At 37.8% G+C, this 17483-nt stretch overlaps 2 protein-coding genes across 2 annotated transcripts in view; one reads left to right on the top strand and one right to left on the bottom strand.

Moving 5' to 3' along the window:
- The window catches only part of rab3ab (RAB3A, member RAS oncogene family, b), a 29789-nt gene extending 24908 nt beyond the window's left edge, over positions 1-4881 (top strand). The window contains exon 5 of the mRNA XM_067596593.1: positions 733-4881. Coding sequence (XP_067452694.1) covers positions 733-923 — 191 coding nt within the window. The 3' untranslated portion in view covers positions 924-4881. The remainder of the gene's footprint in view (positions 1-732) is intronic.
- A 2774-nt stretch (positions 4882-7655) lies between these two features.
- On the bottom strand, positions 7656-9851 carry LOC137187587 (transcription factor JunD-like). Its single transcript, XM_067596591.1, has one exon. The coding sequence runs from the start codon at positions 9557-9559 to the stop codon at positions 8750-8752; it is 810 nt and encodes a 269-aa protein (XP_067452692.1). The 5' UTR covers positions 9560-9851; the 3' UTR covers positions 7656-8749.
- Between the last annotated feature and the right edge of the window lie 7632 nt (positions 9852-17483).

Below are 17483 nucleotides of genomic sequence, written 5' to 3'. Positions count from 1 at the left end.
CACAGTTTGACTGCAGGAACTTGCAGCCAAACTGTGGCTCCTAAGCCATAGATCTTATTCCCCAAAAAGTTCCTACTCCAGAAAGGAGTTTGCAGTACTAAACTGATGACTGGTCACATACAAGCCTCATGACATCTTTAAAGTGCTGTGTTGGCTTTATGCTGCACTCACAAGACAGGCACGACAGGAAGAATAGGAAAACCTCCTAATATTCTCACTTGAGAGCATTCATGCATCAGCCGCTACCCCCACTGTTGGCCTTGTAGTCACTCCAGTACTGTTTTCCCACTCACTTTACAGTCTGTGTAGTCCTGTGATACCAGACAATCAGAGATCTCCGCCTACCGAAGCGTTTAGAGACTGACCTGTGAATCTACAGTCTGTGCAATAATCTCCAAGTTCAGATGAGGCTAGCAGGAAGTAAGTCATAGGTTTTAGAAGTATTGTGTGTGGGTCAGAGGGGATCACAGTCATTAGGATTTATATTTTGGGAACCATGATTTTACAAAATTTTGTGGCAATCTATCCAATAGTTGTTGAGATATTTCACTTCGGACTCCAGTGTTAAACCAACCGACCAACTGCAGAGCCAAGCTGCTACTGTGCAGTTAAAATTGTGTTTCATTAGATTTACTCTCTACTACATCTCCAAAACTAAACTATGAGGCTACATAGGGGACGACCTCCTCATTAAACCTTTCTGAACCTGTCCCACACCCCATTCTCCTCCAGGTTTTGAGTTCTTCGAGGCTAGCGCCAAAGACAACATCAATGTGAAGCAGACCTTCGAGCGCCTGGTCGACATCATCTGCGAAAAGATGTCAGAGAGCCTGGATGCTGGAGATCCCGCCGTCACGGGGGCCAAACAGGGGCCCCAGCTGACAGAGCAGCCTGCTCCACCTCACCAGGACTGTGCATGTTAAAGCTGACTACTCCCTCCAAAACCCCTCTCCTTCCTTCCCCTCCCTCCTACCTCCTCCTCCTCCAGTGGGACCCCAGGGCCTCAGGTCCGTAGTCCATCACCCTTTTCACTCACTTTCCTGCTTCTTTCTGTAACCTAGTAAGGATCATTGGCTTAAGGTCACAAGGACCAGGTTGAAAAGTGTCTGAAATGCTCTGAGATGTTAGTGGACCAATGCTTGAGGTGTGCTTGTTTGTGGTTACTCCCCATAAAGGAGCTATATAAGGTGTCAGCTTTTTGATCAGTGCTGGTGTTGGTCTGATGCCAAAGCAAGTTCAGTCAAACCAGAGTGTTTCAGACCCTTTGCAGCGCAGGTTCTTGAATGTTCCCGACCCCATGTTTTCCATTGTTTCCCCCGTTCCTCAGTGTGGTTTTACAAGAAGGATTTGACGGCGTCCGTCCTCAGAGTGCCATTTAAATCCTTCCGATGTTTACAGTACTTTGTTTCATGTCAGTCTTGAAAAGATGTCAGCCTTGGATTTGGTGACCAAGAAGTCAACAGTGGCGTTACATTATGTGTTGTCCTGCAAACAGGGAGGGATGATCCAGCTGAAATCTGTTCCTTATCGATGTGTTAAGTTTCTTATATGGTCCAGGACACATACAGATTCCATAAATCCATGAATCTGTGTTTCATTTGTTGTCTCACCTGGTATCTAAATATTGATATTGCAGGCATTAGCAAGTGTTTTGTTTCTCGTTATTCATCAGCCTTTTTGTTTTGCCTTTTTTTTTTTTACATTTCTTTAGCAGCATTTCTTCTTTTTTTATATTCTGATACCCCTTTTATTCTTTTCATACATTAAACACTGGGTGGGGACAATATGAACAATATATAGCTAGGTTAAAAAAAATAGCAAAAAATGAAGAGACATGTTTTATTTAATTATATTTATTTCAGATGTATATATAAATGTTGTGCAATATATATATATATATATATAATATCTACAGGTATGCATTTCTGGAAATGAACTTTAAAAGGTATGAAATTCTATGAGGATAGTATCAAATATATGAGGTCTGTGTTGTAGGGTTTGTTTGGATGATGTGTGGAATTGTTTGAGCCTGTGGCAACTCCTCACCTCATTTCCCCGTTGGTTTGGTCTCATGCTGCTTTACAGAGAGGTTGCAAAGTCAGAAATTCATATGTCCTGCTAAGAAAAATGCAGCGGAATGGCCCTTTGAGTCTGAATCACAAGTTTATCATCCTCCAAATCCACGCAGCTAATAAAGTTTAACATTATAAATGATTAGAAGAAGGCACTTGATGGAAAAAAAATGTTGTGCTGCATCATAACTGCTTTTTAAATCCAGACAGTGTGTTATGAATTTTGGTGGCAAATGTTTGGATGCAACAGCCTCAAGATGTCTTTATTCTAGTTGTCACTGTAGACAATTTAAAAAAAAAAAGTCAAAGAATATCTGAAAAGCATTTTGTGTTGGTCGAAAATTTGAGGCTTGAGGCTGTAGATGAGCTTGCTAACAATGCCACATATTGACAGTACAGTATTTTACATCCAATTTTTTGCTTCACCACTGAAAAGCATTGAGGTTGTAATTACAACAGCTGGCAATTTCTGACTGGAGACTTGAATGCAGCACATCTTTTTTTTGGTTTTCATCCTCCTGATAGCTGTTAGTTTATCCAAATGTCCTATAATAATAACCATCATCACAATAATCATGTGAGTATTCTCTAGAACATGATGGAGTTGGTTTGGAGGATATTAAAAAAAATGTTTTGCTAGGTAATTCTAATGGTATTTTGCATTTATCAGATATTTTGACACTAGAGAGTGATGGGAGGACCTGTGACAAAGATCCCCAGCTAGGCCAGAACAGGCTACATTACTGTTAACATGGTACGAATCTTAGACTGCTGGGCTGCTGGTATCTATTGGTTTAGTTGTGAAACTACTGCAACAATGGCAGTTTCATGCTGAAAAAATCAAAAGCAGAATCACTGATTGACAACTACAGTAATTGTGCATGAAACTGTCTTGCTGCTGTCAAGACTTGAAGACTTAAAGCTCATCCTGGCATAAAGTACAGGACGGCAGGATTAAAGACAGTGTAAAACACTTGACATACTGTAGCGTGCACTGCACATTTCAGTCTAATGTGACAAAGTAATCTGAAGTGAGAGTCAGGCAACCATCGCTTTTGATCACACACACATCAGCTTTTAAGATTTCAATCTAGTTTGTACTGATTGGATTAAAAATTGTGGTACTGTACTGTATGTTTGCAGTTTTCATGTGTGCAGCTACAATAATTGCATTACTTTGAGAGGCTGGGTTGCAGTGTGCATGTCATTTATGTGCTGCTCCTTATCTGTGAACATAGCAGAAAATGTGTCAAACTACATGTTTCCTTGCTTAATGACAAACACTGCTCATAGTAAGACCTCTCCAGAATCAGTATTACAGAGCAGCTTTCTTAGATGCTGGTGAGCTCTTGTGTGGACGTCAGTTTATATGTTTGTTTCTGTGTAATGTTATCTCTCAGATGTTCAGTCTTCAGGTGAATTATTGACACCACTGTTTAAAGTCAAATAAGCATTAAATGGCTGGAGGCTGATTGTTCACAGAGCAGGTACCTGCTGAGTTTTTTTTAACACTAATTTTGAGTCGATGCAGGAATTAAATACTATGTTCTCTTGGTTCCAATATTAATTTGCTGCCACATCACATTGCATTACTGGTTGTTTTTGAAGTCAACATAGCGTCACTCATTCAGGACATGCATTACCCCTCTACACCCATTTGTTTTTTAATACCGTTTCCACCGTTTAAACTGGTTTGCCAGGTATTCCCTTTTTTCATTTCACCAAAGATTGCTGTAAAAGCAGCTAATTGTGTCTGCTAAAGGATGCCAGAATGAGCCGTGTGTGACCAGTTGTAAACGTTTAAAGTTGTAATAAAACAAGTGCTGGAGTGAATCCTGGTTATTCAAAGAATGATTTTTATGTCATTCAAGGTTTGCTTGTGAGCCGTGCAAATCTGATGCTGTTGTATCCCATAAAAACACAGATTTTAAAAAAAGGATGTTATCTATGGATGTAGAGGGCAAAGCACTATAAAAATTAATATGGATGTTAAAGTAATTGACTTTTGCTTCATGATTTTAGCCGAAATCAAATCAGCAAAATGTTTATTTCTGGAGTAACTGTTGCAGTAGTTAACTGTCAGGTGCAAATAAACCTGAAGTCACAAATATCCAGAACCATTTATTACTGAGAAAAACAAGCTCTCTAGATTTTTTAAGTGTCCCACCAAAGTAGTGATGTTCTTCTCAGAAAGGGAATGAAGATTTGGACAGTAATGATCATGACAAACCTGGGAGAAGATTTTGATCCTGCGTATACTTTACTTCTTACTGGTTGTGACTGTTTCTTTTCCAAACTTTTAAACTGTTCTCCTTTCTAATATGTCTTCCTCTCTATATAAACCAGATCTGTAAATACTGTTACCTTTGAGTCATATGTGTGGATTGTGTTGTATCGACTCAGGCTTGCAAACAAAAAGAAACAAGATTAAAAAAAATTTAAAAAAAAAAAAAAAAAAAGAAAAGAAAAAGAGGAGAAAAAAAAGCTGGTAATCTGAAAAACCCCAAAAGAGCCATGTTGTACTGTATCTGCATTCATCTCTAGGCCTGCTTGTGAATGAATGTGTCACTCAGTTACAAAGCAATACACACTACAGTATCTACACAAAAAGAAATGCCATCAAGCTTGGTAGAGGTTGCCGACTTTAGATCTTCTACTAGCACGTATCAACATGTACTTTATTATTTGGTCTTGTATCACTGCCTCTTCAAAACCCTCCTCAGTTTGGGCCATTAAAGGTGAGAGAATATGCTGTGGATGTTTTTATCTGTACTTTGTGGTAAAACAATAAAAACGTTGCTAACAATAAGTTGACTGTTTTTATTTAAGATGTTGTCTTTTTTGAGTGAGATGGCTGTTGCCTGCTACTTGTAATGAAGTTAATGTTCATCATGAAGGTTTTAACATAAGTTGAGATCCAGATTCATTCAAAACAATCAAATGTTCTGATGTTATGAAAGCTCAGAGTCGTCTTTAGCAGTATTTAGCTGTAAAATTGTCATGTTGGTGGCAAATGTTTGGTTCAGGTTTGGATGCTGCTGATCCCGACGGCCACAAGGTGGCACTGTTTTCAGTTTTTGTTGTCAGAAACACATCGTAACAAACTGCAGAAAGAAGTAACTGATCGAAACTTTAACCTTTGTGATACAACCCTCCTTGAGAATGTAAAAAAACTACAAGAAAGTTGTCTAAACTCAATTTTATTCCCAGAATAAGGTCATTAGGTCTCTGATGGGCCAGTGACAGACTTGCTCATCTTTCTGTCAAAGTCCATTTTAATTATTAGTCTTTGATGGAAGTCTTGTTTCCACACATTTATGTGTAACATCCTCAAAAACAAACACTTATTTGTAACATTTGAGTTCAAGTCATTGGCAAAAGTTTAACTTTAAATGCATGTAAACTCCAACGAGCAACATCGTGTTCGGCACTATTAAGGTTTGAGTGAAAACAAACCTTCCCTCAGCCCAAAAAGTGTGACATTTTTTCATCTCATCGTCTCAGTTGGAAGTACAAAGGAAACGTTTGTCTCGACACTGTCATCAGTTTATTTGTTTTATTCATCTGGTTCTTTTTCTCTTTGTACTGAATACCCACTGCATATTTAACTTAAAACAAAGGAACGTGTCTAACTGTCAAAACATGAACATGACAATAATCTGCTGTACATGTTGTGAAAGAAAGTTAAACAGCAAAAATAAAGTCAGTGATACTACATTAATTCTTCTTTGTAGTTGTTGCCTAAAGGGAAACACAGGGAGTTACAACACACAGTAAGTGTATAAAATATCAGAGTGCACTTCTAAGACCATTTAATAGACTGAAAAGGTGGATGCAGGTGGAAGCTAAGATCTAAAGTGTCTTGTTTGTTATATTTAATTTTGATCAACAAATGCTCATCATAGCAGCAGCAGACATGTTATCAAGTGGTAGCAGACTATCAGCTTCTGGTATTCCTGTTGAAGCTGCTAAATTTTGTCTATTTTATCTATTCCTTCCTCACAGTGACTGAAGGGACGCTACCTTCATGTCTTATTCCGGTCCTCTGGTGCAGCAACCAGAATCATTAGATGTTTTTCGTCTGCCCTTCATCTAGATTTTAGTGGGGATAACTAAGAGATAAAAATATTGCAAAATTTTCACGAAATGATACTCAGTTATTTTCTATTGTCCCTCTATGATTCTTTAAAACCGTCAATTAAGTGTTTTTAAAAAAAAATCACTGGAAGATTAGACTACATTAGACACTAAATTTTGAGTATTCATTGATTTTTAGTATTTATCCAAAGTAATTTATTGTACAACTACTTTTTATCCAGTTATTTATGAGATGTATGATGTGTATTACTGTTGAATTAATTGGTACTGTACAGCAGCAGCATTGTGTATCTGGGACAATAAAGTATAATCTTAAAACCAACATGATTTGTACTAAATACATAATACAGTAATAAACATTCTTTAAGGCAGGTGAACTATCACAGTGGGTTGGAAATCTGTGGGATGCATTAAATTATCATCTGACTCACCAAAACCATACCCCATCAGTTAAATTAATTTAAAATGGCATTTGGAAAATTGCATTTTGCAGATTTTACAGCCTTCATTTTCCTGAGCTGCTCATCATAGGTGGATGACACTGACCGGATAATATTAGTATGCTATACAGTATTCAATAAAAGGCCAATAACCAATATTTTTATTTAGAATATAACCAATACTAATCGTGATCTTTAAGGATCCCTACATAGAGATACACAGGATAGTAAACTCTCATTTAATTACATTATTTATGTTCCAGGGAATCCTGTCTAATCAGATTTTATTCTGCTGGGGCCAGAAAACAATAAAACTCACACAAATCAGGCACCTATCCTCAAACTTTAAGTTCTAGATAATGACAAGTGAAATCAGACAATTCCTCATTTTTGCTGTGGATGCCACTGAATCTCTTTAAGGACCCTGAGGGGGTCCCTGCACCACATTCTGGCAATTAGAAACTGTCCAAACATATTCACCAAAATGTCCTTTCAACCATTAATGCAACATTTTTGCAATTTCACATCCAACCAGCAGAGGGAGGAAGACACCAGAGTGATGCTGAGATGCAGCCACACGTCAGAGAGCAGAAATCCTGTTATTACACAACACTGATTTCACCAATAAGTGTCATCCTCCATCAGAGGAGCTGCTACAAACTTAATCTTAATAAAATTATATAATTTAACTTATTAAATAAAAATGCTCCTCATATTCCTTTAATGATACTACAGTAGTAGTCAGTGTCTGTAAAGAGTAGGCTGAGGTTTTCTGCAATATTTCCATACTTATTAATTGTAAGTGAAATTGATTTCTGATTTATTTTTGTTTATATTATTTTGTACAACTTGATAAAAAAAAGCCTCCTTACATGATCTTCCATGTGATTCTTGAGACTAGTGTGTGATAAAAGACAAAAAATGTCTTGTAAATGGTAGATCTTGACCTTTTCTATTGAACAACACCTGCAACTGGCTTCCACCAGGTTTACTGTTGTACATACTGACTTGTTTCTATCAACATACATATAAATATACACCAAAATAGAGGAAACAGTGTTTATTGCCGAGCAGCATTTAATCCAAAACACAGCGGCATATCTTTTAGTCAAATAACTGTAGGCTTGAGGTGACAGCAACAGTCAGTGCAACAAAAACGACTCTTCACATTAAAAACAAGAACACATTGAAATAGGGACACAGTAGAGTAAAACAAGAAAAAATTAAAAAATCAATGAATACATGTGTTTGTAAAGGGTAAACATAATGAACACTGATTAACTGCACCCTGACACCCAGCTGTGGGCAACATTCGAGTTTGTCAACAACATGCAAATTGTTCCCAACATAAATATATGTTAAATAGGCTGTATGGCCCATATGTAGATTATCTCTTACATATCAAATGTGGATGTATGTGTATATATGCATTCCCCTTATAGCCAATCCCTCATATATTATGGATATCTGTGTCATATGTGCATATTACTGTAGAAATATTAAAAATCTGTTTGGTCCAGGTTTGAGACACAGTCAGTCTGTAAACATTTTTACAGGAAAATAAAACATCAGATATGTGCTGCTTGTTGAGCATATAGTCCCAGTAAGTGCCTCTTTCTCTCGTGAGGAAAACCCATTTACCAAAGCCCATTGAGAAATCTGGCAGTTTAATGCTGCCTTGTTCACCGGTAAACATATAAACGTGGTAAAACATGATTTGATGCATATAAATAATTAAAGGGAAACGCTCTTCATTTCGGGATAACTATAATAAACCAATAAGCTTTTATTTATTTAATAATCAAGAGATTATTACTGATTTGACACTTGGTTGTCTCCACCGGGTGGAGGCGCCTGGTGGACATCTATTCTGGGCATTTTCTACGAAAGAAAATTCAATTTATAGCGAATTTATAGCTTAGAGAGAGTGTCATCACCAAAAAAAAAAAGCCTTAAATCATGTTGTACACGTTATGTTAACAGCCATTTAAACAGTCCATTATTAATATACAGTTTGGCCTGCGTGGCCTGGCGTTCATCCCACTAAAACGGCACACATCTGGGCTTCATTCATACAGAGAAACAACATTAGAGTCCGTCAAGCTTATATGCTGATCAGTAGCCTCTCTGTCTGTCTGACTAGTGCACTTGAACTTCGTGTGGCAGCAGCTGGCAGCCGCTGCTGACATGAGTGAGGACTTTCTGTTTCAGCTGGGCCACTTGTTCCCTCAGCAGGTTCGCCGTCGAGGCCAGATCGGTGTTTTGGTTTTTCAGCGTTTTGACCTTGTCCTCCAGTCTAGAGATCCGCTCCAGTTTGCGCATCCGACACTTGGAAGCCGCTATCCGGTTCCTGAGCCTCTTCCTCTCGGCTTTGATGCGCTCCTGTGACTCCATGTCGATGGGAGACAGCGGCGGGCTGTCACCGAAGCTCTGCACGTCAGGGACCGTCTGAGGCTCCTCCTTCGGTGGCTGGACCCGGGAGAGCTCCGGCTGCGGCGGGGCTCCCCCGAAATGAAGTGACGGAGGAGGCGGGAAAGGGACTGTGTCCGTGGCGTAGTTGACAGTGGTTCCCAGTGGCCCAGTGCCGTAACTGTTCAGGTTTGTATATACTGGTGGATCCGGCTGCACGGTCACCGGAGGGATGTTGGCGCTCAGATCCAGGCTGCTGCTGGTCTGCTCGACTCCGGCCAGCTGGTTCTGCTTGTGTAAATCCTCCAGCGCCTTCACGAAGCCCTCCGCGAACTCCTGCTCGTCCGTCACCGTCTTCGGGTACAGGAACTGGGCGCTGGTCGGTGTCGTGGTGACCATGCCGTTGGACTGGATGATCAGTCTCTCCAGCTCGGGGGAGGCCAGTTTGAGCAGCCCCAGGTCCGGGGAGCTGAGGATGCTCTCGGCGTCGCGGAGGTGAGGTTTTAGGTCTGAGTCGAAGTTAATATCCTTCTTCATCATTATTATTTCCGCGGATAAAACGACACGTCGTGCTGCTCTACAGCGTCCTGCCCATAACCTCACAGACACAAACCGTCGTGTGAAAATATTTTTGTGTTTAATTAATATTTTCGCTCTTCAGTGAAACCGTTGGCTGCCAGTCCTCTGCTCTCGCGCAAGATCTGAGTGTAAAAGCACGCCCGCGCTCGCTGCCTCGAGCTTTTCTACGTCACACCAGAGCGCGCGCACCAGGCAGAAATTACGTTTCCCAGATTTTTTATTTGAATAAAGGGACGAACCGACCACAGAGGTGGAGAGAGGAGGGAAGTCTCACTCTGTGCCACTTTCCGTCATACAGCCCCGATACACAGGTGGTTCTGTTAAGTATGTGAGTGTATTATAATAAATATATTTTAATAAATTGTTTTTGATCAATCTTTCTGTGGATTGGGGATTAAAATGAATACATGATCTGTACATTGTTTTGTCTACACAGTTGCAACCATGCGACGGATTAAAGTTCATTTCAAGAGCACTCATGTAAGGGATATCCATCTTTATCAACTTGAGTGTACATTGATATTTGTGATGACCATCAACCTGTTTTTACTTAAGTAAAGATAGTAGTATTAATAGTTGAAGTATCTGGACAACTCTTGAATGGATTACCAAACTTTGTATTGAACAGACATTCATGGTCTCCTGATGTCTTTGGCCACCTAATTTACTACACATACTAATATTTAACATATAACCTTCAGTATGTTACATATATGTTAACAACTGTTGGTCAAAACACATCTAACTGAACTACTTACATTATAGTCTGTAAAATAAAACAGAAACAACAGAAATACAAGAAAACATTTTCAATGGTTACTTTAAAATGTGTCTCTCTTCTGCACTGTGAGGATATATATGTATGTACTTAAGACAAGATATATATGTATGTTGGTCACCAAACTTTTGTGAACTAATAAGAATGATAAAAGTGTTTGTTATCCTGCTCTGAGAGCTCCAACAAAGTTAACAGGGAATTGAGGAAGATGTCAGTCAATTACAGTTTGCACACATCCGGTAAGGCAAATGAGGATGTCCCACGGGTGTGTTGGGGCTTATTTCTCAGGAAGTCTATGAATCAACATCACATCTTTTTAAAGTCCTTGGATTTTCCCTCATTTCAAATGCAAATTTTTCCATTAAAAAGAGAACATGATTGCTTTTATACCACTGGCTGAGAGATGATTTTTGTAAGTTTTTCCAAAATTGTATACTATATGGCATAGAAATAAGAAAAATATACATTTTTTTCTCACTACTTGAGTTACATACAGTAACGCACCTAAAAAAAATGTAATTTTCCTAATATTTACCTTGTAAAACAACTAATATGGATGTTATAACACCCTTCAATGTGTTAAAGTCGCTGAAAGATGATACACTGTTATGTACAATACAGGATATGAACTTCAATCAACCTTTGAATATCGAGTTATTCATTATCTCAAGAGATGGTCTTTGGTACCAGATCTATTGTCATGGAGAACCAGTGTAAATCACACATAGTGGTACATTGTGGTTTGATGTCATGGTGAATAATGATTGGGACACGTATTGTCTCCTTTCTCATACTAAAAAATGAAAGTTGTATAATCTCCAGCACTGTTTTCTGTCAAAAACTGCAGTATCTGCACACTTAAGATGCTGAAGTCTGTGTATTAGTAGTTTTTAGAGTTCATGTAAGAATATTAATTAACAAACTGTGTGATATAACGGCAATGTCCGCTTGCATAATTCTGAACATCAACAGTCGTTATTTTCATTATACATCTTTGTGGTGTGTGCAGTCTAGAAAAAAACTTGTTTCTTCTCAGAAAACGTTGCTCACTTCTGTTTTATGCCCTCAGCCAAGACACCAGCTGTATTCCTGCACATCAGAGTTTGGAGAAGTTGAACCTGAAACTGATTTGATTTCAACACTTCCTCTGGTCAGTTAACAGTCTCAAGATGTTTTTGAGTTGGATCTGGACTTAAACTCAACACACCCATCCAATTACAAATGAATATGATCGTTGCAATATCTGCATTTCCACTGTAATAGTTTTAATTTCAGGTTTCTGTCAAATTGGCATCAATTTTAAATCTTTGGTGTCATATTGTCATTTCTCAAGTGTCTTTTTTACATTCATTGGCATATAGAAGATTACATTAAATTATTACCATTGTCTCATCTGATATTAATTATATTTTTCTATATCAGTAACTTTCTCCTCTATGTTTTTAGGGACAAAGGAGTCGGAAATGTACAGTACAAGTTTGGAAAGAACTTCTGGTTTATGGTTGGAAATGTTGTCAGGATTTTCCAGACTACACCTCCAGCCACATTCATTTTCTACTTTCCCATGCAATAATTATTTGTTTTAAGCTTATTTAGCTGTACTGGACATTGCAGGTGATTTGTTCTTTTAATTCAATTTAACAATCAAAATATTAATAATAAGTCATTAGCCAAAAGTGTTTGAAACCATGGCTCTTGCTTCCTTAATTAAGAGTCCTCTGGCTTGTAAAGGGTTACACAGATAGATGTGTGCGTCACAGGTAGGCCACATCCATCACAGCAAAGCATTGTGCGGGTGGATCACATGATTGATGCTGTGATGTCAGATCTCTTATAGCTGTGGCGGAAATGGAGGTGGGTGGGGTTGGGGTGGGGGTTGTTGGGGGGGTTAACCAACAGAGGAAAGATATTTTTGTCTAAAAGCTGAGCATCAGTGTAGAGAGAGTGGGGGTGCAGTAGAGAAAAAAAAGACAGTGGCTGGAAAAGGATGTACAGTAACACGCACACACATTCTTGCATTTCATTTTCCTTTGAATTTATAACAAATCTGTACAAAATGTGAGCAAATTACATCTATAAAGAGTTGAAGATGACAAATTCTTAGTTTTTGGACTCTGAAGTGTGGCTCCCTCTCAATATGTCTCTACATAATTTCAAATGTATTTGCTCTTAACATGTTGTAATTGTCACAATTGTGGAAATAATCATTGAAATGCTCAACATTGTTTTGTAATTGATGTTTAAAATCAAGACACAAGCAGTGTATTTATCCTTACTACGGTGAAACAATCACTGTTGGAACACACTGCAGGAGTGGTTTGATAAGCATCAGCGTCATTTTGATATTGATTTTTTTTTAAAAACAACAAAAAACAATAGTTTGTCAATCAGTATTTTGATTTTTACGAACATAACACGACTGCTGTTTTTCATGAAGGATAAAACTATGTACATTTAAAGACACTTTTCAAACCTAAAAAATTTTTTTTTTTTTAATGATTTGAGTTGGGGTATCATTTTGGACATATATTATCATGGAGTTACATTATTGGTAATGCAGTTGTGAATGCACCAAGAGAAAAAAATGAATTCCTGCATTCTGTCAGTGCTGAGTTTAACAGTGTTTCTGTCACAGACTTTTGTTTGGCATCAAATTCACACTCTGAACCAAGAACATCTTTATACCCAAATAACTTTTTCTTTTGCATAATTTAATTTTCCCATGCGCGTGTCTACCAGGGCCCTGTTCTTTAAATGTGGTTTGATTAATTCAGGCTAACATGCTGTTATCAGGCTAAAATAATCCTGTCAGTTCTCATCCAGCTGATTTGGTTATTTGAAGGCAGTTGGAGAATTGATTTGTTAATCCTGGATGAAGTTATCTTGAATAATGAAGGCTGACTGAGTAGGTTGAAAGAATGATCAGTGCTCATATGATTGCCTATGTGCTGATCATGTGATTACTGTTAATTGAGGCAGGTGTGTTGGGAACCCTCCCAGCATGCACTGGGGCAATAGATTAATGGACATGAATCTGATTTTATGTGTGTTCCTGCATAGTTACTGCTGTTATTTTGTCCTACATTGTGCTCCACGTTTCTACTCTTTCCACACTTTCCTTACACACAATGAAACCTTTTAAAAAACTTAAGAAAATATGTTTAACTGCATAAACAACTTTCAGTGAGTTCTGCAGTTAATTATTTAATAAGTTTTAGTGTTCAAATGTCAAATTAAATGCCGTATGATGTGTCTCCATTTGCTCTTTAACATCTGTTAGGTGAGTTTATGTCTTTTTTCTCAGAGTATCCCAAACTAGTCTGCAAACTTTTATTTAGTTGTATATTTTATGACAGCTTCAAAGAACCAAAAAAATTCAGACTCATGTTAAATTGTCAGCGTTTTAATCTGAATAAATCAGTTATTCAGATATGAAAAATGGGGCCCAGGTGTTCATTAGACTACACTTTGAGTGCACCGAGTGAGATATTTTTCATTTAACATTTAATTTATTTTATTTATTAGGACATCACACATATATCAACATTTCTGTGAATGTGCCAGTGTTAGCCAGCAGGCTAATTTTCAACTGCAGTCCTTTGGCGAGTTGTTTTAAAAACCTCACCTTTCTCTGCTTGTATATGGAAGTCCAGGACTGAAAACATTACAGTGAAATAGAATCTAATCAAACTGGAAAATTAAATATTTCCATTTGTATGTTTATTATGTGTGAGAGTAAAAATCCAATTTGATTTCAGGTTTGAACAGTTACTCAACAAAATATTGCCAAATGAAAATGAAACTGAATGTAAAATTGACTTTATTTACAGTACCAGTCAAATGTTTGGACACACCTTCACGTTCACTTGAATGAGAAAATATGTCCAAACTTTTGAAAGGTACTGTATGTTTTCAAATTGGTAGACAACATGTAACCTAAACTTGAAAATAAAATTGCAAACTGGACTTTTAAATTGAGAGGATGAAGTAACCCAGCGTTCAAACAAAGCCCAAACAAATGATTGACCTTTCTGATTTAGATCTTGAGATGTTTTACTGGAAAAATGAAAAAAAAAGGCACTAGATAAAAAGTCAGGGGATCAATAACCTAATTAGGATTCATCCTGTGGGGATCTGAATATTTCTGTAAAATTTAATGGCAATTGAGTTGTTGAAATATTTCAGGGTAGACCAAAGTGTTGGACCGACTGACATTGGTAAACCTGAAGCCACGCCTTGAGCGTAGCTAAAACAGTGTGGCATTGTGTTGGAGATGATGGATTACCTACTTCAAATGACTTTCACATCTAGTTGATTTATCCAGGTAACGGAAGTGAAATCAGTTACTGTTTGGCAGGAAATCGAGCCATAAACATGTTTGTATCACGCTTGTAAAGTGTCATATGACAGCTTAATGTTCTAAATTCTTCTAACATGAATCAACAACTAAATACTTCAACAGCAATCATTTTCATCTGTGACTGTGGGTTAATGCTACAAGTCATGGCAAAGAGTGTTGAGCTGTCAGGAATGCTTGGTGTTACTGGAACGTTTCAACTTCCACTGTGCCAGACCCCAACGTGTTTGTATTGAGCAACATGTGATTTGTGTGTGGTTTGTACTTGAAACATTCTTTGTGATTCATGGAGATGACTAAAGCGGTTGAGGGCCCATTTAAGGAATTCGTAGAAATAAGCGTCAGACAGAAACTTTTTAAGGTGACTTACTTTCAACTTCATTTCTATGAATGTTTGAGATTCCACTGTGAGCTTCGAGAGCTAATGAAGCCTGGCACACAAGTTAAGTTTTTAAATGCTGTTTCACTTTCACATTGATAGAGTGCCTGAGTGCTGGGAATGTGACTTTGTGTGGGCACTATTGCTTAAAAATAGAACAGATATCAAAGAAAACCTTATCGTAGATCTTACAACATTATGCAGAACTTACGTATTATCACTCTGGGTTTACAGGAATATGTTTAATCTGTAGCTAGAACACTGTAATGTTGTTTGATTGTGCTACTGTTATATATCATTTTAAATCATTGTATATATATTTTAGAACATCAAGCCTTAAAAGGAATAGTTTGACATTTTGGGAATAGCTAGGTAGATAGATAGATAGATAGAGGGGGGGGGGGGGGGGGGGGGGGGGTTATGTGTGAGACCATTTCTTAAATGGGAGCAGTAACTTCCTGGAGTCCTGGTTACCTAGTAACCTCATGGTGACGACAAGAAAACCAGAAGGTCACTTCTCCTGGCCAATAAATAGTCCTGTACATAAACTCCATAAAACCACAGTTTATTTTTACACTTTTGTTTGTGCAAATGAGATATAACATGTTAATCAGTGAGCTTTAGAGGTGTTGGTAAGTGGATTTGGTTACCTTTGGACACCTTCATTCACTATGATTATGTGAAGAGGAAAGTTATTATTTAAATAAAATTAAGAAAATCAAACACCCCAAATCTTAAATGTACTGTAAAATGATCAAGTGGTTCAATGGATACAATAGAGGGAGGGGTATGTTTGTGTGGGTGTTTTTTCAAATGTCCTCACAGGGATGTAAAGATGGATTTTGTAACCTTTGGACAGCAGCAGTCACCATAAATATGTGAAAAGGAAAGATCTCTTAAAGATACCCCTCCAAAGGGACAACATGGTGCCACTCTTCATTTCATTAGTGACTGGGTTAAAATAATTTCTAGAATTTAAAAAGTCAATACAGGGTTTAGTTTGAGTTTAAGATTTGGGTTTTGGGAGTAGTATCACTCAGGTGTAAATGAAGAGAATAGAAATCCTCATAAGTATTGGTAGATGTGCTTGAGTCCCACTGACCTGCTCCACTGGGCCTGGTGACGTAGTTTCAAAGTGTAGGTGGGTTCCATACAGCGCTCATGGAGGATGTAGGGCAAAATGAGAGTACAAAAAGTGAGAGAGAGAGTGTGTGTCTACGGTTGCTTTGTAAAAAAAAAAAACCAACAAAAAAAAAACACCCACACAAACACACTGACAATTTCACACATGCAACCACAAAACCTCACCGGGCCTACAGCTTTTCATGGTTATACATTAACTGTTGAATGAAAACAGACAAAAGCATTTCGGTTAATATTTTTTTGCAAAGCAGGTTTGTTACGGTTGTGCATGTATGTCTGGTATGGGGAAACATTACACTCTAATGTTACCCCATATTTACTTAATAACGTGAACATCAAATTCACACCAACATAGTTCAATTGAACAAATCATTTTTGTTTATTACTCTCTATTTTATGCTTTAGCTATGTATTAGTTCTGTTTCCTTGCCTATTTAAGATTGTGTCTTTTTTCTTGACTTAAGTCTGTTACTAACAATATAGTATGTTGCTTTTCAAACTACAAGCCTGTTTCCTTCTTAATATTTTGGTGCTACAACAACCATATAGTCCCAAAGGGTTAATAATATTTCTTTTTTGGCAAGGGTAGAACATTTGCTCTGTGATTCTATAATAAACAAGGAAAGTACAATGAAATTTCAACTAATGTGTCTTGTTAAAAAAGCACAACCCTCAAATCAAGGTTTCCAACCATTTTCCAGCTTGAGTATGAAAAAAGTAAATTGTTTGGCAGATTTTTTTCTTACTCTCTAAATGCAATATTAATTTCACTCTTGAGTGTTTGGTTGTATTGTAAATGTTATCACAAAGACAAACTTAATTTTAGGAAAGGACATGATTTGAGAGCCACAGGTTCAGCCATTTATGTGTCTTGAATGTGTTAAAAGGTGATTGAAACTTCTGCATTTGAATGTGGGAGTGCAACAGGTTGATCTTCCACATCCGTACAGAAACTCTGCAGCTGCTCAGCAGTACAGTGGCTCTCAGTGGTTGACATTGCCACCTCACAAGCAGGCTCTGGGTCCTGATCCTTTCTAAGTAGGACTTTTTCTGTTCTTCCCATGTCTGTGCGGGTTTTCTCTGGGCACCCAGGTGTCCTCCCACAGTACAAAGACATGCAAGTCAGGTGATTTGAATATTTAAAATTGTCCATATACCTGTTATAAATGTTCCCTAGATAGTGTTTTTACTGCTTATTCAGGCAGTCTCCTAGATTCAACTTGCCTTT

Source organism: Thunnus thynnus, chromosome 8 (assembly GCF_963924715.1).
Source record: "Thunnus thynnus chromosome 8, fThuThy2.1, whole genome shotgun sequence".
NCBI classification, from domain to species: Eukaryota; Metazoa; Chordata; class Actinopteri; order Scombriformes; family Scombridae; genus Thunnus; species Thunnus thynnus.
This window is presented reverse-complemented; position numbering and strand designations above follow the sequence as displayed.

What these genes read in the sequence shown, in the direction of transcription:
- LOC137187587 (XM_067596591.1), bottom strand. Translation starts at nt 9,559, where the DNA reads ATGATGAAGAAGGATATTAACTTCGACTCAGACCTAAAACCTCACCTC.